This window comes from Phytophthora ramorum (genome assembly GCF_020800215.1).
Source record: "Phytophthora ramorum isolate Pr-102 chromosome Unknown Phyram_PR-102_s0022, whole genome shotgun sequence".
Taxonomy (NCBI): Eukaryota; Oomycota; class Peronosporomycetes; order Peronosporales; family Peronosporaceae; genus Phytophthora; species Phytophthora ramorum.
In genome coordinates this window covers 497376-521554 of record NW_027150668.1, presented here as the reverse complement: position 1 = coordinate 521554, position 24179 = coordinate 497376, and the positions used below count along the sequence as shown (strand labels likewise).

Sequence of the window (24179 nt, the reverse complement as noted above, 5' to 3'; positions counted from 1 at the left end):
ACGTCACGTATCATTTCTAGCAGGTCCGTCGACCTTTCATATTTTATACGACACTACTGGCATCATGGCGAGCGTCCGCCGGCGGCTGGCGTCGCGCGTGCTGTACGTGGTGTCGTTCCTGGACATGCTGGGCGTTTCCATGATCATCCCTTCGCTGCCGCAGTACGTCAAGAGTCTGGACGGGGGTGCGCTGGTCTTCGGTCTGCTCATGTCGCTCTACGGCTTCATCCAGTTCTTCGCTGCGCCCGTCGTGGGCAGCCTGAGCGACCATTACGGCCGCAAGCGCGTGCTGCTCGCGTGCTTCGTGGGCTCTTCGGCTGGCTACCTGCTGCTTGGGCTCTCGTGGAACATCTACGTGGTTCTACTCTCGCGCGTGCCGGCCGCGCTCTTCAAGCACACACTGGACATCATCAAGGTGGCCGCCACAGACGGAGAACAGGCCGATAGACGCTCGGCTGCCATCGGACGCCTCAATGCGGCGGCCAATGCAGGTTTCATTGTGGGCCCCATAGTCGGAGGCTACGTGAGCTCCATCCCCAATGGTTTCAACTACACGACGCTGCTGACCACGGCGCTCTTCGGAGTCAACTACTGCCTCGTGTCGCTCTTCTATCAAGACCCGCTCATCCCCATGGTGGCCACTGCAGAGGACAAGAGAGAGCACCATCAGGTGGACTGGAGACACTTGCTGCACAACGCGTGGACCAAACTGATCGGCTTCAGGGACATCGTCAACGAGTCCAAGCCGGCGCAGACGCTACTGGTGGCCAGGTTGCTGCTGTCCATGGCGGCGATTCTGTACCGGACGCACTTTTCGGTGCTGCTGGAGGACAAGTTTGCCATGGACTCGAAAGACCGCGGGTTCGTACTGAGCTACATGGGGCTGCTGGGGTTCTGCGGGAGCTTTTCCGTGGGCTTTGTGACCAAACACATGAAGTCGGAGAGACTCGTGCTGCAGTTGGCGGCTGTCATCTACGTGATGACCTTCTTCGCGCTTTCGGGCGCCACGACCATCACGACAGTCTACGTGACGCTTGTACCGCAAGTCCTCGCCATTAGGTGAGATGAAAGGCTGTCAGGTGTTGCAATTGTTGGAGCTAACTCGCGTGTCCATTGCTTTGCAGCATCATTCGTGCGAGCTCTGTGGCGCTGCAGACGACGTTCGTGTCGCAGGAGCACGTCGGCGCCTTCATGGGTATCTCCTCCTCTTTGACGGTGAGTCCGCATCATGAGCGACATAGTACACGTTATCTTGCTCGCTCACCATCGTGTCTTGTTCTGCATCTACTGATACTACAGTCCATTTCCAGAACTGTCGGGCCAAGTACGTGCTTAGGCTGTTTTCCTTTCAATTTACCAGCCAGCTCCTTATTCGGTGTGACTTTCAGTTTTGTCGGGATGGACGTACATTGCATCGATCGACGGACCAGCGTACGGCGCAGCGTGCCTTGCTGCTGTCAGTGCAGGACTCTTCTTCTCGCCGCACTTCGCGGAAGTGGGCGATTCGCATGCTGCTGACGTCGAAGGCAAGAGCACCAGGAGATCGATGAAGAAGAAAGCCATTGATTAGAGGGAGATTACCGAGCACCCGCCGCACGTGTCAGTACCGCTGGCGTTGCCGTCTGGAAGCTGTGACTCCACTCGCCTTTCCCCGCGGCGTTCCAGGACCGGAGCATAAATTCATAGATTGTGTTGAACTGCAGCCCTTCTATCAGAGCACCTTGCTGCCGTGACTTGCGGTTGTGCGCTACCCGCTCTGAATGCCACGTGACGGTATCTGCCGTTGCTTTCTTCTCACTTACTCCTTCCTTGTCTCGATCCTGGTCCGTGCTCGCCTCGCCTTCATCCTCTGTAACGAGCCGCCGATATCGCAGCTCGTACTTGTCGATGATAGCGCCGTTGGACAGCGGAGTCTGCCACGATGCGCGCAGAAGACACTTGTACACGGTCTGCTGGATCGAGCTCGAATTGAACCCGGTGCGAGCGATGACAACCTCTGACGAGTAGCTACTGGAAAAGGCAACGTCCTTCGTCGGTGGCAGCGGAAGCGTTGGAGGTTCATCCAGCAGCCTCACGCAGTTTGCACTGTCAGCGACAATTCTTTTGCCATCGCGATTCCTGTCCGGCAGTGCTGCATGTGCACAGCACTCGCCAACAACTTTGAGTGGGGGCTGCTTCAGGTAGCAAGGAGTCAATCGATCCGCGCCATTGATTAGCAACCAGTTCACAATCTCCGGTCGTGAGTACGCGCTTGCAACGAACAAGGGAGTCGCGTCTTGCAGCATCCACCAGTGCATCCCCTCCCACTGAAGTGCCCAAGGCGGCATGGCAGTCGTAAATGGAGCTGAGATCACCTCGATATGCGCAAGAATCACACGCTCCACATCTACAAGGGGACGTCATGAAAACTTCGCATTTGAATCGAGGAGTACATTTCAAAACGACTTACTGGCCAAGTCCGCAGTGATCAATGCTCTCAGGAGCTCCACACGCCACGCGAGATCAATGCTTTCTTCCTCTGCGACATCGTCTGCCTTCACCATCGTTCACGCTGTGAGCTCGAGAAACGAATGCGCTGTAACGCATGGACTATTGTCGGATACAGACTTGAACAGCGCTCTAGCTGGGCCCAGCTTGCAACTCTGCTTCCAACTCGGCCAGGCCATCACTATCACTGTCGAAAGCAACTGAGCTGGATCGGGTAGATCGTCGAGAACTGGACAAATGAACTGGTGCAACCGGTGGAGGCTTTGTCGCTGATGCCGAACGATTCGTAGTTGCTTGTATTCGCCGAGTTGTACGGGGTGTACGAGTGACATGTGAGGTAGCGGAGCCAACAGGCACCTTCGTCTTCGTGCTTTCCGTCACTTGATTCGGCTTTCCCTTCGCTTTCGTCTCCGTTGCTTGTGAACGAGCAGGCTGTTGTTTAGCTGCCACCACCCGTGCCCTTGGCTTCTTGGTACTTACCGCAGGTGGTTTGAAAGCTGTCGCGGAGCCAGGAGCGGTATCAAGTTCTGCCATTAGATCATCCAAGCCATCGCTCTCAGTGTCTGACGCCAGTGAACTCAAGCGAGCAGACCGTCGAGCTACAACGGGTGCTGCTACACGAGACGGAGCTTTCGCGTGGATCAAGGCTAGATGTGGTGTCTCGACCGTGGACGAAGCAGGCAATTTCCTCCGAGCTGCAGGACGTGTGCTAGCTTTCTTAGACGGTGCGTTCCGCTTTTTCTGCATCGCGGTGGAAGTGTTCGCCGTGACAGGAGCCTCGAGCTCTGCCACCAGTTCTGCCAAGCCGTCACTCTCAGTACCCGACGACACGGAGCTTATCCGAGACGATTCTCGTGCAACAATCGGACTAGGTGCCGCTACTTGCTGCTTGCCACTTGGGTTGGAGGATGTCTGCTCTGCTAGCGGCCGATGCACAGCAGTCACAGCAGGAGAGCCTCCACGGTTGAGACGTGCCTTCTTCACACTACTCCGAGCAGTGGTCGTACGTTGGACAGGCCCCTTTGAAGTCACTGCTCCTCTTTTTCTAGGCGGCTTGATTGGTTCTGCTTGAGGTTGGACTGGCGCTAATGTTGCAGCAGTAGCTTGTAGTTCCTTCTCCAGCTCTTCGAGCGCATTACTGTCAGCTTCGGACGCCACAGAACTAAACCGAGACGATCGTCGCAGTCTGGGCTGGACTGCTTGGATAGATGTTCGGGCGCTAGCCGTCCTGGGCGTTGTCTTTCCTAGAGGGGCAGCAGAAAAATCAAGTTCTGCTTGGAGCTGAGCCATCAAGTCACTGCTATCGGACACGACCGACAAGGTTCTTGGTCTGCTTTCTTTGTGCTGGACGGGGATATGAGCTTGGTGTTTGTGATTGTCACGCTCAACGACACCTGGGGCGGCTTTCCGCTTTCTACTCGCAGCCTGCCGAGTTGGTTGTTTTGCTTTTGCTGTCGGGAGGTTTGATAAACTTCTTCTGACCTCGAACGGTTGCGGCTGATTAGTGCTTACACGGGAAATGGACTCGGGGGCAGCTTGCGCTGGGCCCCCCAGAGAGGGAATCGAGTCCAGCTCAGCTTGTATCTCGGCAAGTCCATCACTGTCAGCGACTGAAGAAGTAGCCCACGACTCAGCAAACGAAATACGGCTCGCCACCGAGCCACTCCTTGCTCGGTTTGCTGCTGGGCGAGGCTTTTCAATCTTAGAAGTGTCAACAGGCTTTTGTGTTGAAGCTTGTGTTGTGCGAGAGGCCTTATTCGCGGTTGTAGGAGGGTTTCGGCCACGCTTGCGCTGGGCAGGAGGTGATACCTTCGTTTGGCCCTTTGTTGTTGGCCGAGGTGGAGCGATCCTCACACTGTGCTCCAATTCTCGCTCGAGATCTGCGAGAGCATCGCTGTCTACCTCGCTAATTTCACTGAATGCTGACGATTGCTTGTCTCGGTGTTCTGTTGGAGCTCGTTGAGGAGTCTGAGTCGTTGCTGGTTCAACTTGATCGGTCGAGATGTCCGCATGCAGTTCGGACTCGAGCTCTGCGAGGAATGCGTCGCTACCCCCACTATCGATTCGTCGGCGAGATTCACTGCGACGAGAGGCGACAGATCTAGCCATTGGACTAGTTGGCACAGAGATGGCACTGCCTCGATCAGTCAGAGCCACGGTACTGCTGCCATCGTCACGCTCACTCTTGTCCGTTTCGACCATGCTTCTGCTTTCATACTCACGAGCAGCAGCTGCTCGCGCAACACGATCAATCTTACGAGCATCATCATTCGCCTTATACTCCATGAAAGTAGTCAAAGCGCGAGCGAGCTCTTGCCCGTCAGTTCCTGTTCCAGGAGACGGCACGCTGGACAGAAGTGACGCAGACACTGCGGGTTGAGTTCGACGACCACCTAATCGGGCACTCGAGGCAGACACGGACGGACCAGCAGAGCGAGTTCGGTTCATTAGCTCCTGGTAGCGATCGTTGAGCGCCTTGAGTTGGTCCACTTTGCTCTGCTTGACCTAAAATGGCAATTGCCATGCAACAATCAAGTAAGTACAAGCTGTTTCAAACCAATACGAGAGTCGAAGCATCGCCACTGACCGGTGCGTCCTCCTCAGACCTAGAGCGTGAATCCAGCAATGAGTCTTGGCGAGCATCTCCGCCCTGGGATCTCGGCGCACGCTCCTGAAGACGAATACTCGGCCCAAATCCCTGCAAACACCGAAGAAATGCACTCTCCTGAATCACAAGTCGGTGCATCATCGCTCTCACTTCCCGCGCTGCCGACGGGAACAGCGCAGCGCCCACGCCGCACATGACGCAGTTGATCGTAAGCAACGCGGTCCAAGCCTGCGGGTCCACGTCAATTTTGTGCTTCGGAGAGCTCAGTTGCACGGAATATGCGCAGTACATTGCAAACACGCGACCAGTAAGGGCCGCAACGTCCGCAGCGTTGTCAAACTCGCCGTTGCGCTCTTCGATGCACCAGACCAGTCCATCTGCCACGTTAATCACAGCGTCAGTGAAGCTCAATTGTCCCAGCCATCCAGTGCATCCTCCTACACACCCAGAGCTTGCTGCAGTATCGTCTTGTGTGTGCTCGTGGGCGAACTCTCCCAGAATTCCACGTGGAAGGCGGCGCTCATCTTGGCATCAGTCCACAGCCGCTTCCAGGCAGCGAAAGAGATGGCGTTCTGCTCCATGAAGCGCCTGTGCAGCGCGTCCAGTTCGGCGCTGATGCACGCGGCGAAGTGCTGCAGAGAGTGCTCCCAGTCCACGTGTGGAACCTCTCGCTCGCGCTGCTTGAGGTTGCGACTCGAGCCGGGCGGCCGGTGCGGCAGCGGCGGCTTCGAAGCGGCGCCATTCATCAGCTCACTTTGAAAAGTACCAACAATTGTCTCTATGGGTTTATGTGACAAAATGCCAAATTGTGGTACTTACTTAATCAACATGTTCAACTGCCTCGTCACATTTGCCTAGAAGTCGACGCACTCGCCTCCGTCCATGGCCTCCTCCTCGTCGAAGCACACGAACTGGCCGTACTCGGACGGCTGCCGCATGAGCGGCACGCGTTTCTTTTTCTGGCACAGCAGCTCGGCGGTGGCTTCGCTCGTGGGCAAGTGGCCGGCCACGAAGGCGAAGAGACCGAGCGTCAGGAGCGAGTACACGGTGAAGGCCCAGGGCAAGGACGAGTCGCACGAGACGATGGTGCTCAGCGGGTTGTCTTGGGTCGAGGTGCAGTTGAGCGAGTGCGTGGCCGGCAGAATCTGCATGAGGATGAACGACACGAACGGACCGAGCGCCTGACCGAGGTAGATGGCCGCTGCGAACAGGCCGATGACGAGGTTCGACCCGTGCGCCCCCTTGTCCTGCACGCTTGCGAGGGCCAACGGGAGACCTGGTGCAATGGCCAACGCAGCGCCGCATCCTGTCAGCATCAGGGACACGTACTGGGCGAGCCACAAACTGTTGGTGTGCTGGAAGACGCCGTTCAGGAACGGCGGCGGCCCGAGGAAGAAAAAGCCGACGGAAAGCAGCATCAGGCCTAGCAATGTCACTTGCTTTGAGCCGCAGTTGCGACTGAGCCATGCATACGCCAGTCCACCAAGGAAGTAGACGAACGCGCTCAGAGCGAAGCCCAGACCAATCGCCACATGCTCGGCGCCCAAGACCTTGTGCAGGTGCATGCCCAGATACGGCTCGATGAACCCGAACGACGCCATGGCGAAGCTTGTCACCACGAGGCAGATTACACAGGTGGGTGTTAGCACATCCTTATATCGCACGATGCTGAATGACGGCGTTCTGTACAGCGATCTGGATGCTGACCGTGTCCTCGGTGTGGCGTAGATGCCGTCTGGGAGCGAGTACTCGATAAAGACGAATGGTAGGATGATCACGACCACAATCTGCGCAACTCCCGACAGCAAGAACGGCATCTCGAATCCTTGCGTCTCGTATAGGTAGCTCCCAAGCGGTGGCGCAGTGACGAACGCCGCCGCGACGACAAATTCCTGGATGGCCAGAATCTGTCCGACGTGGGAAGAAAACTCCTCCGAGATCATGGAGAACGACCCGACTACTGCAACAACAATACAATAACACAGTCAGCACCCAAGAACGAGCAACGCGAAGGTGCTCAAAAGATCCTGGCCACCTGCTGCGCCCGAGCCAAAGCCCTGGATTATCCGCAGCAGAAACGCCGCCGCCGTCCCCGTGGCGTATCCGAACGCGATGGTGCTAGAGCCGCTGAGCATCAGGCCCATACACATGAGCATCTGCCGTCCGACTGTGGGGCTCACGGACGCCGCCAAGGGGCTGCTGAGCATGATGCAGAGCGGATAGACGGAGAAGAAGACGCTGAGCTCTGCGGGCGTCATGAGGCCTCTCTTGGTGGCGTAGGACGGGTAGAAGCCCACGGGGAGCGTCGTGAGTTGGTTGGTGAGGAACAAGACGCAGGACGTCACGAGCCAGATGGCCAGCGACCGGATCTTGGCGTGCTGCAGCGGGTTGAGCGGCTGCGAGAGGTGCATCATGGCGTCGTACGCGTCGCTGTCGGCGCTGTGGACGCTCTTGTCGATGTTGTCCACGCTCTGTTCGAAGATCTGCGGGCTTTGCGCCACCGAGGCCGCGGAAGGCCGGCGGTCATGCCGCGGCGGCAGCAGCGGGCGTCTCTCCTCCATACGCGAGCACTTGGTCGTTATGAGATGAACATTCATCTGAGAATAGGACCAGCGAAATAAGCGCTGCAATTGGTCGAAAAAAGGGTCTGATATTGGCTCTGGTTGGTGGAAAACATTATGCAAGTTGAAGCTGTCCAAATCTGCTGCAATGCTGCAAACCGCTCGTCAAGCGTCGCTGCTCGCCACACGTGCCGCCATCTGACGAAATTGCTCCATGCGCCCATTGCTGCCATTGCTGGCCCTGCGTTCTCTTAGGAAGCCTCCTCTAGTCCGCGGCATGAAGGTGTACACCAAGACTGGCGACAAAGGCACGTCGCAGCTCTTCTCGGGCGAGCGCCGCCCCAAGAATGACGCCGTGTTCCAGGCGCTGGGCGACACGGACGAGCTGAACGCGCACGTGGGGGTGGCTGTGGAGCAGGCGCGCGTGGCGGCCAACACTTTCCTGCCGCCCCGACTGGAGCAGATCCAGAGCCGCCTCTTCGACCTCGGGGCCTGCGTGGCCACACCGCTCACGTCCGCGTCGCAGCCCAAACAGCGCCGCGCGGGTGTCTTCGACGAGGCAAACGTGGCGCAACTGGAGCGCTGGATCGATGAGATGGACGAGCAGCTGCCGCCTCTCACGAGCTTCATCCTGCCGTCCGGGGGCGGCCTGGCCTCCACGCAGCTGCACGTGGCCCGTGCCGTGTGTCGCCGCGCTGAGCGGAGCGTCGTGCCGCTCGTGGCCGCTGGGGACGTGGACGGCGTCGTGCAGAGATTCCTCAACCGCCTGAGCGACTTTTTGTTCGTGGCCGCCCGCTTTGCGGCCTTGAAAGAAGGCAAAGAGGAGACCAAGTGGGTGAACCAGAACCTCAAGTCGAACAAGGAGAAGGACAACGAGTAGGGAGTTGGCAACTGGCATAACTTTTTTACTCTGCTCCTTCGGCTGCACCGTCAGTGTCGCCCTCGGCTCTGCTGTACTTTGCCCCATACTCTTTCAACTCCTCGCAGAGACCTGACAGCCACGTGGCGTGGCTTGTGGCGGCGTGTTGCACCTTCTCGCGGCCTTTTGCCCAGCGCGAAATCTTCTGCTGAAACACTTGCTCCGTGCGACTGGCGCTGCTTGGGGTGACAGCGAACCGATCACCGCTGCAATGTGAGGACCGCATCGTTAGTTTCCAATCCCTGGACAGGAGCTCAAGTACCGACGCAGTCTTACCGTAGCCCAAAGGCAGTGCGCTGGGAACGGACCCACCGCGTGTCGTCTGCACTGTGAAGCGCTCGTCGAGGTGCAAAAGACGACGACGGCAGCGGATACCGATAGGCTGCTTCACGTTGAAGTGCATGCGACTGAGGCATTTGATATACTGCACGGAACTCGTTGCCATGCACAGCATCAACGTCGCGGGGAAACGCGTCCACGAAGCTCCCAGCGTCAGACGCAAGCTCGTCTTCCAGCCTCTCCAACTTTTCCAGCGTCGATGCAAGCTCAGATTCATTCGAGTAATCGGACCAGACAGTGCGGGTTTCTTGGTCGGCATCATCGCTGCTGCTTTCGCTTCGGCTCGATAGGTTGTTGTCGCGCTCGTAGGCGTCTTTGTGTCTTCGCTTCAACCGGCCCACTACAGCATCAAGTGAGTACGCGCAGGGGTCAATCGTAGACTAGAGATGTCTTCGTACCGGTGCGTTTCATTTTTGATAGTTTCTGCTCTCGCTGCTTGATCCACGCTTCCTGCTTGCGCAACTTCCTCATGCCTTCCCCCCAGTTCGCCAGGTTCTACATGCAGTCATCCACAATTCGCAAACGTCAGCAAATGTGCATCACCAATACCTTGTGGCAATTGGACAGAAATTACCTCGTCAAGCATGCGCTTCACCTCGCGCTGGATAGGATTTGTTTGCGACGAACGCGAGTTTCGCTTCCACTCGTTCTTGCTTGCTTTCAGTTGATGCGCTTGCTTCGTGAGGCCTTGTCGTTGGTTAGCCACTAGAGTTCGCGCATTGACAAGTAGCTTAACCTCCTCTTGGAGTCGCTGCTTCCACTTTTGATACGTTTTCGTGCTTCTCTTCTGACGACGACCAGGGCGCTCCTGCTGGTTACTCGACTTCGTTCGCTTCCCTGCAGCTGGGGCGTGAAAGCCGTCGTCAACGTCTTCATCGAGGCTCTCAGGTCCACCTCGTAAGGTACTTCGCCGGTGAAGAGGTTGACCTGGAGATGCAAGTGCCAGCCGATCACGTGACGTCTCAGCTTCACCCTCATGACCAGGCAATTTGTGCTGCTTCGCAAGCTCCTCTTCACGCGACACCTGACGAATCTCGCGCAACCTCGCGCCTAATTCGTCCTCTTCCTTTTCGATAGCTTTCGAGATGATCTCGATATCGCGGGCTTTGCGCTCATGCAGCTCTTGCTCAAACTGCTTCATTTCTTCTCGTACCTGCCGTTTAGCCTCCGTTCGCTTCACAGTCCGCTCCTGTCGTATTTGCTCAATCGTTTGCACTGACAATGCTTCCTCTTGTTCCACACGCTGCTGCCGCACCTTCTCCAGTTCAGCCACTAGATCCTCCAGGTGCCTCTCGTATTGAGCCCGCAGCCGAGCTTTATGCCGAACAAGTGCTTGCTCTTCTCTCTCCTGGAAGTCTCGCAGCTGGTTCAGGAAGTCACTCCGCAGGGTGCGTTTCTTGTGTTCGTATTCGAGTCTCTCCACAAGAGCCAGAGATTCTAGCGCGGACAGGTGCATTTTCTGAGATGCCGAGCGAAGCGATGCCACTTCGACGTGCAGCGACTCGATGTCGACCGATTGGGCTCGGCATCGCGCTTCCAGAGCAGCGCACCGACGAGTTGAGTTTTCAAGCTGCGAAGAAATGTCAGCCAGATGAAGCTCCAGTTCGTTCCTGTTGGCGTCTGCAAGCTGGAGCTTCACAAGCATCACGTCGGTGCTAGCACTGACAGACTCGGCTGATTCACGATTTGCAGAAGCTGACGCTGCGTTCGCCATATTGGCACTCAGCAGAGCAGCTTGGACTTCTTCCTTGTCACTCAGTAGAGACTTGACGCGGGCTTGTAGTGACTCAATTTCATTCTCCCTCCTGGTAATTTCGTCTTTCGCAGAAGCCAGCTCCTTCTCCCTTGTTTGTAGCTGCAGCTCAGCTCTCTCCTTCGCGTGAAGACTGTTTTCGTGCTTCACTTGAGCCTGCTGCAGCTTCATTTTCGCTGCGAAGTCGTCGCGTTCTTTCTGCTGCTCTATCTGACGAACCTTCTGGGTAATCTGTTCTACCTTGCTTGAGGAGGCTTGCTCGTTTGCCTTTGCCTTGCTGAGCAGACCCTGTAGCTCCGAGACTTCGGTGCTGAGTGTACGGGATTTGCGCTGACTCGTTTCGAGCTCATCAACCAAACTTTGTTGCTTCTGCGACGCTGCATCTCGTTCTTTCTCGATCGTTCGGCATCGAGCATGCTCGCTTTCATACTCCGCCTCCAGTCGATGTGTCTTTGCAAGCAGTTGCTCGAGATCTTGGTTCAGCACTTTCAAACGAGCTTCGAAGTGTTCCTTATCCGATTCCACAACCTTCAAGTTTGCTCGCAACTGTTCTGCCTCCATCTTCTTGTCTGCCAGAGCCTCCTCCACAGACACAACTGACTTCTCGTCGCGCTTGCGAGACATGCTCATTTCATCTAAGCGCATGGTTAGTATTGCCTTTTCCGACTCCAGATGACGCTTGTCACTCTCCAGCTGACCCAATTCTGCATCGCCTTTGCGTTTTGCTTGCTCCAACGCGTTGACTTCTTTGCGCAGTGCATCACACGCGTCCTCCCGTTCTTTTCGCGCCTGAGACTCGTCCTCAAGTTGTTGCTGCAATGACAGTATCTGCTGCTGGTGCTTGTCAGCTCTAGTCGTGAGGCGCTGTACGGCTTCCGCTGCTTTGGCATCCAATTGCTCACGAAGTAGCTTCTTGTCATTGGACTCTGTCGTGAGCTGATCCTTCATCTGTGTATTTGCCGCCAGTATCGTTGCATGTTGGTTTTGCAGATCATTGAGCTCAACCTTCGCTCTGGCGACCTCAGCTTGCGCAGCTGCGAGTTGGCACTCTAGCGATTTCAATTGGTCTTGTGCTGCAGATGCTGAAGAAGACAAATCCGATTGACGTCGATCGGCAGTATCCTTTTCGCTTTGAAGAGAACCACATGTCGCTCGCAGCGTGCTAGTGTCTGTCTCAAGTGCAACGATTTTTTCCTGTAGGACCGCAATCTCTCGTTTCGAAAGCGATTCTTGGTCATGTAAAGCTTCTAACGCGTCATTCTTCTCTCTTTGTAAGATAGAGGCGACTGCGCTGGCACTTTCATGATCCGCTGCAACTCGAGCGTCAGCGTCTTCCTTTATTGTCACGAGCTCCTTTCGCAGTTTTTCCACTTCACTTTGAGCCGCGGCATTCTCGCTCTCCAGTGAGGATACCCGGTCCGCCCGAGCAGAACACTTTGTACACTCTTGAGAAAATGCTACCGACGAGTCTGACCGGTTAGCTTCTGATAGCTGTTGTCGAAGTTCCCCTACGTCACGTTGGGCTTTAATAAGCTCCGTCTCCGCAGCACTTCTATTCTGTTGAAGGGCGTCCTTCTCACTGCGAATCGTATTCATTTCTTCTTCCAGGCTTCGCCGCTGGTCATGTAGTCGGCCAACCTCCTTTTCAAGGCGCGTTTTCTCTTCATTGCTGCCGTCTAATAGCTCGGAATTGGGATTACGCCTCTCACTTTCCAGCTCACCCAGTTTGGTTTCAACCTTCGCCTTTGCTTGCTCTAAGTCATGGACAGCTTTCCGCAGTGCAGCGCAAGAGTCCTCCTGCTCTCGTCGCCTTCTCAACTCGCTCTCGAGTTGCTGCTGACACTTTGCCATTTCTGCAGTAAGCTGTGTGACGTCTTCAGCTTTCGAATCCAATTGTTCCCGAAGAGCCTTCCCTTCGTTTAGTTCTTTCATCAACTGCTCTTTGATCTGAGCATTGGTCGTTTGTATCACCGCGTGCTGATCTTGCAGATCACTGAGCTCGCTCTTCGTATTGGCTACGTCAGCCCGGGCAGATGATAGTTGCTTCTGTAGTGCTTCGAATTGTTGACTTTCACCTGCTGCTAAAGAAATCTGGAGTTGACCCACCGTATCCTTTCCAGATTGAAGAGCAGCACACTTGAATCTCAATTCATTCGTCTCCGCTTCAAGTGAAGCTAGCTGTTGCTTCTGGATGACGATCTCCTGCTTCAGAATGCCTTCTTGGTTTCGGAAAGTTTTTACTGCGTCGTTCTTCTCTCCTTCTGAAGCAGCTCGGGATTCGAGCTCTTGCTTTAGCACCGCAAGCTCTTTACGTACGTTTTCCAGCTGCCCTTGGGACTCCTTGCACTCAGTCTTGAGAGATGATGCCTGATACGTCCATGCACTGCACATAGCGCACTCTTGCGAAGCAGCTGCGGACACTTCCAAGCATTTCGCTTCTGAGAGCTGCCTTCGAAGGTCTTCAGCATCGCAGTGAGCCTTGTCGCGTTCTTTCTCCGCAACCTCCTTATTTTGAAGAAGAGTATTCTTTTCAGCACGAATATCACTCAGCTCTTGGGCGAGGCTTTTCTGGTGATCGTGCAGTCGCTCAACTTCCGCTTTCAATTCCGTGGCGAGCTGCGCGGCTTCTTTCTTGACTCCAAACATGGCTTTCATTTTTTCTGTCAGCTTTACTGCTTCCTGATCATAGTCCTGTTGGACCTCCCGCTGCTGTGCCTCGTGCTTGAGCCGCAGCTTCTCGATTTCTGACTTGAACTCCCGATCCAGATCCTGCTTCTTGCGACTGAGAGCATTTTCAGTCTCTGTTTCGAGCCGTTTCAGCTGGTCTTTGCGATTGCGTTGCTGCGCATTTTCGTCTCGATCAAATTGGTTCTCCAAATCATTTTTCTTCTTGTCGAGCTCGCGCTTTAGCTGTTTGAGCTTCACCTCCTCTGCATCTTGAACATCTTCCATTTGCGCTTTCAACTTCTTTCGCAGAGACTCGAGTTCGCTTTCATGTGCCTCCTGAGTCTCTCGGAGTTTTTCAACATGATTCTGGGCAAGCCTTTCACGCTTTTCTTCAAAATCGGATGTCATGTCAGCATTCGACTTGGTCTCACTCATTGCCACCGACGTGGCCGAAGGTGACGACCGCAGAGGCTTTTTACCCAGCACGGTGCCGAGAGGGCCTCTCGGCATTGGTTTGGACAGATCGTCGCTCTTAAAATCATCGGCACTATCCAAACCAATACCAGACCCTCCAAGCTCTTTTGCCTCGCTCTTCAGAGGCTGCACCAAACCATTCACCATAGCATGAATGAGCAAGTATACTGCACCTCAATAACACACAAACGCACTCACCCCAAGGCCTGCAACAGGTTTGAGCCCGCCGCTGAAGCCACTTGAGCCAAGAGACCCCAACCTCCCGGACAATCCAGGGAGTGGTTTCTTCTCCAACGCGTTTGTCTTCCCAAGTGAAGGGCCTCCCAGCAGCTCGGCCTTCGCTAGAGAACCTTTTTTCTTCTTGCCGCTCTTCCGGCCCAACAGCTCTGCCACGTCCTCTTTCACTTTCTTTTTCTTCTCGTCCGTTTCCTGTTATGGTTTCCACGGCGAGTACGAGGTCACTTAGTTCCAGCTAAAACGGCACTGAAAGCAAGAGCCACCATCTACCTGCACATCGTTCGTCTGTTGCTTCTTCTTGTGCTCCTCGTACAGGTTGCGATAAAACTGAAGCGGCGAGTTAGTATTTAACAACTTAGCAAAGCCACGTATCGCTTGCATCGCACCTCGTCGCAGGGGTGATCCCAAGTGCTTTGGCCAGTACCAAAGTTGAAATAGTAGATCTCTTCCGTGTCGGTCGTCTTGCACGGTTTCCAGTTCTCTGGTAATGGCGCCTGTGAATTGAACAACCCGACGCCTCGTCAGCATTTCCCACGAAGGAGAAGAGAATGCAAGAGGCACTCGCCTTGAGCCCCTCTCGAGCGATCCAGAACAGATCACGTTCAGCCTCTAAATCCATCCCAAGCCACGTGGCGTACTCCAGTACTTCCTTCTCCGTCGGCTCATAGTTCGGGTCGATCTCCTCCTCCAGCACGATGCTGTCGCTCTGTCCCTCCATCGCTGCCGCCGCGCCTTCTTCTCAGCTCCAGCAACTGAGAAGTCGCTACAGTAGCAGGAGGATTTTGCTAAGGGCGCGCACCCCTTCGCTGCGTGTTACACATTTCTGTCAGCGAAACAGTCTCCCGCCGCTCAAGCTCGAGTTTAAAGCAGGCAAGTTAGCTTGTGGAGGGCCTCGGTGGAGTCTTTTGGGCCATGGCCTTGTAGTAGTGCAACGTCTCCACCCAATAGCGCAGCGATTCTTCGTCCTCACAGCGCAACTCGTACGTACGCGAGCCTTGAGGATTCAAGCGCGTGCTCAGGTCCACCACCACATCAAAGTGGAAGTGGCTACCACGTGCGTGACGCTGGACAAGAATGTTTGAAATTCGAGAGACTGCGAAACCTCCGCGAGGCGTAAACCCTCGTGCGTAGTCGTCCTTGCTGAAGTGGTAGCTCAGGATGAACGTCTTCGGGTCCACCTTGAACCATCTTTTCTCCCAACCACGGAAGATCGATGCACTCTTCTTCTCCAGCATCCCTTCCAATACGGGCAATTGCTGCTGCGTCAGGTCTGTGCGTATACAAAGTCTGTTCATCTCGCGGACCAGCGTGACCATTGTTGAGCCCACTTCCCGTAGCTCTCGTGCTTTGATGCGGCCCACGTCTGCTGCTAGTCGTGCAACGTCGGCATTTACATCCGGGTACCCAGCCAAGATGCGGCGCTTTAATGACTCTACGCGTTGCTGCAACGTTGGGAAATCGCGAATGCTCTGTGAAATGGACATCGCCGACGACAAACGCAAGGAGACACCGTCATCCATAGGAGGTAGCACGGCACTGTTACTGACTGACGCATCTCGACGCTGTCGGAGTGCTCGTGAACTTTGACTCAAGGGTAAGTTGATCCTTGACTGGGTTAGAGGATCGGAGTCGGCGTCTTGAACGTCATCGATGACCCCAGCAGCACTGTCCGTGTTGGATAGAGGAAACCGGTCACTGGTGGCACTGGTATGCAAGCCACGTGTGGCATTCATCGTTGACTCTGAGTGAGATCGCAGGACGCGTCTTCGATCCGCGTCCACCCCACACACACTACCCACCTTTGATCCAAGTGGTTTCTCCTTCAAGCCACTAGTCTCCCCCTTATCGATTTTTCCCGACTCCTCAGTTGGACTCAGCGCGCCGGAAGACTTGTAGACAACGTCCATGACACTCTTGCGCATATTACCCTTCAGTAGCGTGATGCTGTTGGCAGCAGTAGACGGGCCGCGTTGCTGCTTGAGCCGCTTGTAGACCTCCCACGGGATGTCCTCGCTCTCGATGTCTTCCGGCTCGGCGCTGTCGTACAGGACTTGAAGACTGCGCAGTTGGTATTTCTCCGCCTGCTCCAGCTCCCCTTGTCTACAACGAAAGTCTCCTGTTAAAAACAGACTCCACCTCCGTCATCAGCTCAGATGCTCTCACATTTGACTCACGAGCGCGAGGCTGTTGAGTGTCTCCGCCACTTTGAGGCTGTTCTGTCCGTGGCACTTTTCACGCAGCGTCAGAGACCGCAGCAGGTGCTGCACCGCGATGTCCGCCATCCCGTGGAGTCTGTAGACCGTCCCCAGCTCCTGCAGCACCTCCGCCGTCAAATCGTCTGCAGTGCACAGCAACCAGTGAGTGAGAATGTCAGTCACTTGTTCATTGGCTGGGCAATGGACGTCTCCGTACCAGGCCCGAACTTCTCGTGGATGACGAGGCGCCGGTGCAGCAGAGGAAGCGCCTTGTCGTGTTCGCCGTTCATAACGAAGAGCAGCGCCAGCTGCTTCAGGTCATCCGACACCTTCGCGTGGACTGGCAGATGCCATACATGTGTCAGTTTAGAGTTTAACAGGCAAAATGCTAGTGGAGAAGATGACGCCGAGAGGCAGCTCACACTCTCCGTGGGTCCGTTGCGCCGCTCGCAGTCGCTCCGCCTGTTCCGTGATGGCCTGTGGGTGATGCAAGTGAGAGGGCGACACAGAAGATTATAATAGGGACCTAGCGACACGGGACCTTGAGCAGCACGTTGACGTCGCCGCCGCCTGTGGACGGGCCGCTGGCAGTTGACATGGCGGTCGATCAATGTTGCCAAATAAAATCGCATTTAAGCGCGACTTCCCGCTCTCAAATTGTCAGCATGCCGCCCAAGGCTGTGGCGAGCAGCGAACGAATGGGCCGCTTCAACGTCACCCAGTCGCGGTGGTGATGGCGACGTTACCGTTATCTCTCTAGCACGGTGAAAATGTTGCAAAGCCCGCTAAAGTCATTCTTGGCATCTTGTGCCACCATTTTTTTCAATCCAATGAAGTTGTCCTAATGGCCATGTCCGTTTACCAGGACAGCTCGGGACCTTGGAAGTCGTAGAACTTGGCGGTGTCCTGGAGCGTGACGCCGGAGAGGACCTTGGTCGGAGTCCTCGGGCTCCACGGCGCCGCGGCCATGGTTCAGGTCGGTTGACATCTCTCTTCGCACCCATCGTCACCTGCGCCTGTCTTCAATGGCGCAAGGATGACTTAGGTGCAAATCAGAAGTCTAGTGAAGGTCGGAGGGTACGTAGGTACACAGACTCCTAAAGGCGGCCTCCTTCAGATCACTACGTGTTAGATTGCTAAGCCAGGATCAATCTCAGTTCGCATTTTACCTCTTACTACACAAGCGGGCTTGGCACATTGAAATATTTCAAATCAGCATCATCGACCTGGAACACCCGTCGGCCGCCAACCCTCAACAATGAGCCGCCCCGCGCTCAAGGATGACAAGGAACGCTACCTCACGTATTCGATCACCTTACGTGCAGCGAACAAGGAACAAGGGATCGAAGAAGAAGTGGTGACGAAGAAAATGCCGAAGTTCATCGACGGAGGACCAAAGGACTTCTTGGAATGGGTGTATCATTTCAACCAACTCGCCACGCTCAAGTCCTGGAATGTCGAGGACAAGTTTCTGAACACCACCATCTTGCTGGAAGGCGACCTGCATGAGGCCTTCGTTGACGCCTCTCTCACAGATGATGACACTCGCATGGACGAAGAATTCACACGCTCGCTCCGCAAGGCGTCGATCTTGGTCCTGCCCGCGGACTACAGCGAGAAAATACAAGAAGAACTCTGGGAGATCAGGAAGGCTCGCAGTGAGTCGCTCACCGAATACAGCAAGCGGTTCCGGGCGTTAGTGCGCATGGAGAACACACTGGCCCGTCTCAACGAGAACTCACCGATGTGCGAGGACGCGCTGTGTCGACTTTACAAGCGCGGACTACCCTACGAGTGGCAGAACAAGTATGACGCCAGCGGCCAAGTCTACTCCACCGTGGCTGCCCTTGTGACCTTTTTCGAGCGGATTGAACAGGGAGAGCAGCGCCTTCATCGTCAAGACAAGAAGAACAACAACCACGAAAGCTCGCGAGGTCAGGGACATCGCAGCAGCAACAATTATCGTAATCGTGGTGGCAACAATAACAGCAGCTGTGGTCGTCAGCCGCTCAACAGAGGTGCTCATGCTGGCCGAGGCAACAACAACGCCAATAGCAACCACACTACCAGCAACAAGTACTGCATCTTTCACCGAACGACCACTCACAACACAGCAGACTGTCGCGCCCTTCGCCACGACAACCATCAAGAAGAACACCAGCAAGCTGATCAGAGACGTGGGTATCGCACAGGCCAACCGCGCCAACAACGACAGCAAACGCGAGTAGAGCACCGACAGCAGGGAGCTGGGAGCTCTAGCGACGAAGAGTACATGTTCGTCGGGCTCAACGCGCCACCGACCGCTACAACACCACCAATGAGAGTCATGATCAAGTTGGAATCGGGCAAAGAGCGCTACCAATCCCTCCTGGACAGTGGCTGTTCACGCAGCGTGATCAGCAATGCGTTCTTGCAGCAATTGCAGCAGCAGGGAGCCCAGCTCAAAGGCTCCGCAGTTTCCTTCAAGTTGGTCAAGGGAAACACAAAAAGTGAAGGCTCAATGATGGTGCGCTTTCGGATTCCCAAGCTGAAGCGAGACTCGATTATCATTCATGAATTTGAAGTATTGGCTTCGCTTCCGGATGATATGGCCATCGGCCATGATTTAATGAGTGCTCTCGGACTTGCCATTGACTTCAAGAACGGTCGTGTCACTTGGGATGGAAGCGAGTTGACTGTTCGCACCACAGAGAGCGGTTCCGCAGCGCAGGAAACAGCAGAAGACGAGGTCACACTCGATGCCAGTGACGAAATGTATGCCGGAGAGGATTGTGCTGTAACTATGGCGAAGCGGGATCACGAAATTGCTGTCGTGACCTCCGGCTTACCAGCGGTACGCCCGGACTGCCGACTATCGGAGGGGTACTCCGTTGATCTGGCGTGATCGGAACCTTGTATTCACCTTGTGTACCCGACGGCGGGGCGGGTTACGCTCTTCCGGTGTTCACTGAAGGCGTCGGTGGTTACCAGGATGGGGTGGGGAGCTGGACGGCTCCTTCCGGGGAACTGGGTGGTGACGGCCACGCGGGTATTCTTCACGCGGTCGTCGGTGGTCTGCCGATCGGGGCCTGGTGGGGCTTGATCGGCGTGGGGGGTGTCCTTGGGTGTGTTCCTTTACGTGCTTGCCGCCTCCTATGGCGGGGTCTTCTGGGGGGGGGGGGGGGGGGGGGGTTAAGTGGTTGCGCACCTGGCCAAGCGATCCAGGGGCTCCCGTGTAGTTACCGTGCGCGACGAGGTGAGTCCGAAGTCGTCAGGAGGGCCAATATACTTCCCAGCCTGGAATGAACGAACGCCACTTGTGTTGCAAGGGAAAGCTTCTTCTTAACAAATTAAACAATGACCTCAGCTTCCTATCCCCCCCCCTTACTGGATTCTTTCACCCATCTTCCGAGGTACCTTCCACAGATCTTTACTCCGGAATGATTGCGGGTGTACCACCAAAGTGGTACGCCCCGATCGCCATTTGCGATCGGGATCGCGATCGCAGTTGTGGCCACGATCGCATATCGAAATGATCGCACCATACCGCATACCGGTATACACCGATGACTGATGGCGCCACTGTACCCATTGGGTCTCCATACCCCTACCCCTCAGGTCCAACCTAATCCCTCCAAAGTCGGTCTTCATCAACCTCCGATCGTACGTCCGGTCCCGTCCGATCCTAGCCCATCGTTGGTCCATCACGAAATTTCCAACATCCACTTCACCACAATCGCCCCCTGTACATGCCGGGGCTGCCCAACAGTCTTGGCGTGCACACTCGTCACTTCTTCTTCTTCTCGCTCCTCGCCACCACACCTCCACAGCACCATGTCAGGCAACTCCTCGCCGGATCAGAGTGATCCCACAAGCGATCCTTCTCCTCATTCGCCCACGTCAGCTTCCTCTCGATCTCCTTCGTCGCAGCAGAGGGCTACGACCTCGGATTCGTCCGCCGCAGTACCTGTGTCTTCCGAAGCCACCGTCCCAACTCTCGCAGCTTTCTCCGGACCTGTACGACGAATCGAAGGTCAACCTGGCGATCTCCCGACCGAGTCGTTGCCTCAAGCTGGTTCCTCGTTGCCGCCCTTAGACCAGACCACCATCCGGAGATCGCTGGCTGCGGTAGAAGCCGCTCTGGATCACGAGGATGCGTTTCAAGCACTCCAGCGCAGCTACGACGATCTGTTACGATCTTACTTCGCTTTGCGACAGCGTGTGGCGGACCTGGAGCACACAATTCGATCAGCAGCTCAGTCGGCGTCTCCATTCGTCTGCTTCGTCCAGCAGAAGTACGACCAGCTATCTCATCGTCTCGCGCAGTCCACCCTGGACTTAGCGGAAATGTGGTGAAGTGCTCTCCGGAAATGTGAGCGGAAAAGAGTGAAGTGGCCACAGTTCCGGAACAGTGACAGAAGAACGGGTCCGATTGACGGATCCGAACTAAGAAGACGATACGACCAAGAAAGGTGACAGAAAGTGCGAGATGAGAGATGGGTCCCGCCAGGGACGCCAGATCCAACAGATAGCCCAGACGAGCACCCATGTCCAGATCAAGATCGGAATCTGTGGAGTGTAGATTGGGGGAGTGACGGCGCACCTGGATCAGGCGTCACCGAGATAGCGGATGCCTTGGAAACCGAGCCGACCAGATCGGGATCTGGCCCCACAGTAAGTTTTGCCCAGATCACGATCTGACTCCGTGGGGAAGCAGAAACGGATTCCGGATCCTGGATCTCGGATCCTGCCCAGATCATGATCTGGCTCGGCAGATCCCGGATCTCGGATCCCGGATCTCGGATCTTGGATCTCGGATCTTGGATCTTGGATCCGGCCCAATAGTGGAGCATGGGATGGTGAGGTATCGCAATCAGGTGATTACATCAAGGTACCCCGTACAGAGGACGACGGAAAGGATGGGGAGATGGTAGAAAAGACGCATAGTCAGTCGTACACCGTGGATGAGTGGATGCAGGATAGGATCAAGGATGTGATAGGACTTAACCATAAATCAGAATCGAATTTGCCCTGAACTACAAGAGTGCTTCGCCTCCGCCAAGAAACGGGAACTACATTGGCCCTACAAGGTGTTGGCAAGTCAAGGAGTAGCTGATCTAGTGGTTGTGTAAGTCTGGATAATATATTGGCCAGATCTTACCTACTCTAGTGATCTATTATCAAGTGCAGATCCCAGATCCGACGGAGTTATTACTTGGCCCGAAGATCTCTCGATTTCTCAAACCCCCAGAGCCCCCGCTATAGGAAGCGGCAAGTAACGCAAAGGAAGGAGACATCCACACCCCAAAGGCAACCCCCGGCCCCGGATCAAGTCCAGGCCGCCAGATCAGAGCTTGATTGAATCGCTCTGGATCTGGATCCATAACCGGCAGCAGAGCGAAGACTTCCGCGCTGCTCCACCCCATCCCCGCGTCCCGCCAGGACGGTCAAGAGACACATAACCACATCTCTTCGGAGCGCCGAGAGAGCAGATCCAGCCCACCAACGGGTACACAAGGTGAGAAGTTCAGCAGATCACGGATCATCGGGGGACCCCCTCCGTTAGTTGGTGTCTGGGCATTGTTGGGAAGCCGGATCCAGTCTTAACCAGATTTTGACGGATCCCGCTACACCACAATGGTGCGCGTGCCCGGATCTCTTGGCGACTCAGGATTTCACCGTGAGTTCGCAGAAGAAGATGTTCAAGTGAAGAAAGAACCAGGGGACCAAGCGTCATCGGAGATCGGATCGACGACGACGCTGCTGAATGAAGCAAGATCCGCAGATCGACAGAGCCCTGGGAGGAGCTCTGCCGACAGACAAGAAGAGGGAGATCCGGACCCGGATCTAGAAGAAAAACCTCGATTTCCTCCCCAGGTCCCTTCGGGGACCCCCGCAGATCTCGATGCGAATCGAGATCTGCCGAACGATGAGGTGAAGGCAAAGCCTGAACCATATTCGTTCACAAACCCGCCAGCACCAAGATCCACCACGAAGAAGAAAAAGAGCAAGGCTACGCGGAAGAAACTGAAAGCTCCAGAGTCGGATGCCGAAGATCGTGGTGCATCTGCGCTACTATGGAACGAAGACTCACTGGAATATGCATACCATCGCAAGAACCTAGGTGAGTTCTTACGCCGGGATCCGATGATGAAGATCCTGATCCCGAAGCAGATCGGAGTTCTGAAAGGACCGGTGTCAGTACCACGAGTCCGCTCCAACAAGCTGGACGCTGTGAAGGAGCAGTTTCGGTTACTGGACGACTCAGGCTTGGTGGCGGGAGCGTTCGAAGCGAACGAGCTGTTCGATCTGGATCTAGACACGATTCACTATGCGAACCGAGGCCTCTTTGATTGCCTGAAGTTTCTGGTAGGCGAAAGACCTCAGATCCAAGATCCCGAGCCATCGCCTCAGGTCAGCACTGCAGAGTGCCAGACTGGGTCTTCGCACTACGCATCAGCTACTTCGGAGCCAGACTCGGACAGCTCTGCAGATCCACGACGTATGCCTCTTGGCCCATCCGGAATGGCCCTGATCGGATCCCGCGCGAAGATGGCGGATATAAAACCACTAGATCCGTGGGACCAGCCGGCCACGTCGGCTATCCCGATCTCAAAGCCACGTTCGAGAAACGAGCCAAGGATGCCCGTGGCTACGATCGCAGCGCAAAGCCCATGGACAAAACCAACGATGCCCACAGCTACGATCCCGATCACCTCTACGACAGATTCAACGACAAGCAGTTTGGAATCCTACTTCCAAGCTGCGATGAGTCGCTTCCTCAAAGAACAACAGGTGATCAATACACCTCGAGTGCCCGCGGAACCTAAGTACGAAGATGTGGACATGGAGTCAGTCGGATCCCACCATCCCTCACCATGGGATTATGATCCCGACGATCTCGAAGCTCCATGCTCAGGACGGGTCACCGTGGCCACCGCAGCCGCCGGATCCAATGGAACTTCCATGATTCAGAGGGTTCGGATCTCGGCGATCTCGGATCTGAAGGAATTCTTGGGTAAAGATCAGGATGAAGATCGCGCTCGATCTTGGATCAGCAAGGTCAAGTCAGCATTTCTCCGAGACCAAGCTTCGGATGAAGAGAAGTGTCTGACCTTTGCGGATCTACTTGCTGGCCCAGCCAAGAATTGGTACCGCCAGCTAAGCCGAACCACTCGAAGCAAGTGGAGTGATCTGCTGCGCTGTTTCCAGGTGCAATACTGTGGATTAGGTGTTTCGGTTGCCTGGCAGTATTATCACGCACGTAAGCGGTCGGATGAATCACCACTAGAGTATCTCCACCGTCTGAACGTTGCTGCTCTACGTACCCGCCTCAAGATCAAGGACGGGGAACCGAAAGATCGCCGGAAACATGTGGATCACTTTATCGAGACCCTCGGAGATCAAGATCTGGCTGATCAATTGACGCTACTACGGCTCCCAGATGCCGATGCACTAGAAGAAGTCCTCCGAGCGAGGGAACGTGCGAAAAGCCGGCAGAAGCGGTCAGCATTTGGGTCGAAATACCGACAGAAGGCGGCAGCGACAGCTCCGGCAGCTCCAGCCAAGCGAGCGGTACATGCGATCCAGATCCAGGGCTCAGATCCGGAATCCGACCTCGGATCAGATGGATCGGATGCAGAAGGCGATCTGCGCCGGATCTACTTGGCCTCGGGCGAGGAGAAGTCACGCGAGGTAACGAATGCCCCGCCCCCGACAGACCCACTACGGACGAATTCGAATTCGCCGGAGAAATCACCACGTGATCCAAGATCTCAAGGTAGATTCGACGGATCGGATCACAACCGGTGTTCGCATTGTGGATCCCGTAAGCATACGGATCTCGGTTGTTGGAGACGCCTTACGTGCCAGAAGTGTGGCAAGCGAGGGCACCCTGCGGATCATTGCCTGTTTGTCTGCCGTGGATGTGGCGAGCTTCATGATATGGGCAAATGTCCGA

The 24179-nt window shown here is 55.4% G+C and overlaps 6 protein-coding genes across 7 annotated transcripts; 2 read left to right on the top strand and 4 right to left on the bottom strand.

Annotated features, from left to right (window-relative positions):
* Positions 1-64: 64 nt before the first annotated feature.
* KRP23_14756 (Major facilitator superfamily domain-containing protein 9) lies at positions 65-1570 on the top strand (the record flags this gene model as incomplete). Its single annotated transcript, XM_067885615.1, has 4 exons — positions 65-1059; positions 1125-1215; positions 1300-1324; positions 1389-1570. The coding sequence occupies 4 exons, from the start codon at positions 65-67 to the stop codon at positions 1568-1570; spliced, it is 1293 nt and encodes a 430-aa protein (XP_067737266.1).
* Positions 1571-1577: 7 nt separating this feature from the next.
* Positions 1578-5841, bottom strand: KRP23_14755 (uncharacterized protein; the record flags this gene model as incomplete). Its single annotated transcript, XM_067885614.1, has 7 exons — positions 1578-2386; positions 2450-2530; positions 3495-3731; positions 4710-4992; positions 5075-5185; positions 5246-5472; positions 5541-5841. 7 exons carry the CDS (start codon positions 5839-5841, stop codon positions 1578-1580), a joined length of 2049 nt encoding a protein of 682 aa, XP_067737265.1.
* A 108-nt stretch (positions 5842-5949) lies between these two features.
* On the bottom strand, positions 5950-7656 carry KRP23_14754 (MFS-type transporter SLC18B1; the record flags this gene model as incomplete). 2 transcript variants are annotated; one of them, XM_067885612.1, is made up of 2 exons in its annotated part: positions 5950-7055; positions 7131-7656. In XM_067885612.1, the coding sequence occupies 2 exons, from the start codon at positions 7654-7656 to the stop codon at positions 5950-5952; spliced, it is 1632 nt and encodes a 543-aa protein (XP_067737263.1). The 2 variants fall into 2 exon arrangements, with proteins under 2 accessions (XP_067737263.1, XP_067737264.1); XM_067885613.1 differs by having other exon boundaries at positions 5950-7052.
* A 277-nt stretch (positions 7657-7933) lies between these two features.
* Positions 7934-8536, top strand: KRP23_14753 (Corrinoid adenosyltransferase; the record flags this gene model as incomplete). The annotated part of the gene is made up of 1 exon (XM_067885611.1): positions 7934-8536. One exon carries the CDS (start codon positions 7934-7936, stop codon positions 8534-8536), a length of 603 nt encoding a protein of 200 aa, XP_067737262.1.
* A 25-nt stretch (positions 8537-8561) lies between these two features.
* On the bottom strand, positions 8562-14763 carry KRP23_14752 (Centrosomal protein of 164 kDa; the record flags this gene model as incomplete). Its single annotated transcript, XM_067885609.1, has 8 exons — positions 8562-8781; positions 8852-9254; positions 9313-9409; positions 9489-13934; positions 14007-14237; positions 14316-14372; positions 14432-14539; positions 14611-14763. 8 exons carry the CDS (start codon positions 14761-14763, stop codon positions 8562-8564), a joined length of 5715 nt encoding a protein of 1904 aa, XP_067737261.1.
* Positions 14764-14920: 157 nt separating this feature from the next.
* On the bottom strand, positions 14921-16838 carry KRP23_14751 (Kinesin light chain; the record flags this gene model as incomplete). The annotated part of the gene is made up of 5 exons (XM_067885608.1): positions 14921-16145; positions 16209-16383; positions 16458-16580; positions 16663-16717; positions 16782-16838. The coding sequence occupies 5 exons, from the start codon at positions 16836-16838 to the stop codon at positions 14921-14923; spliced, it is 1635 nt and encodes a 544-aa protein (XP_067737260.1).
* Between the last annotated feature and the right edge of the window lie 7341 nt (positions 16839-24179).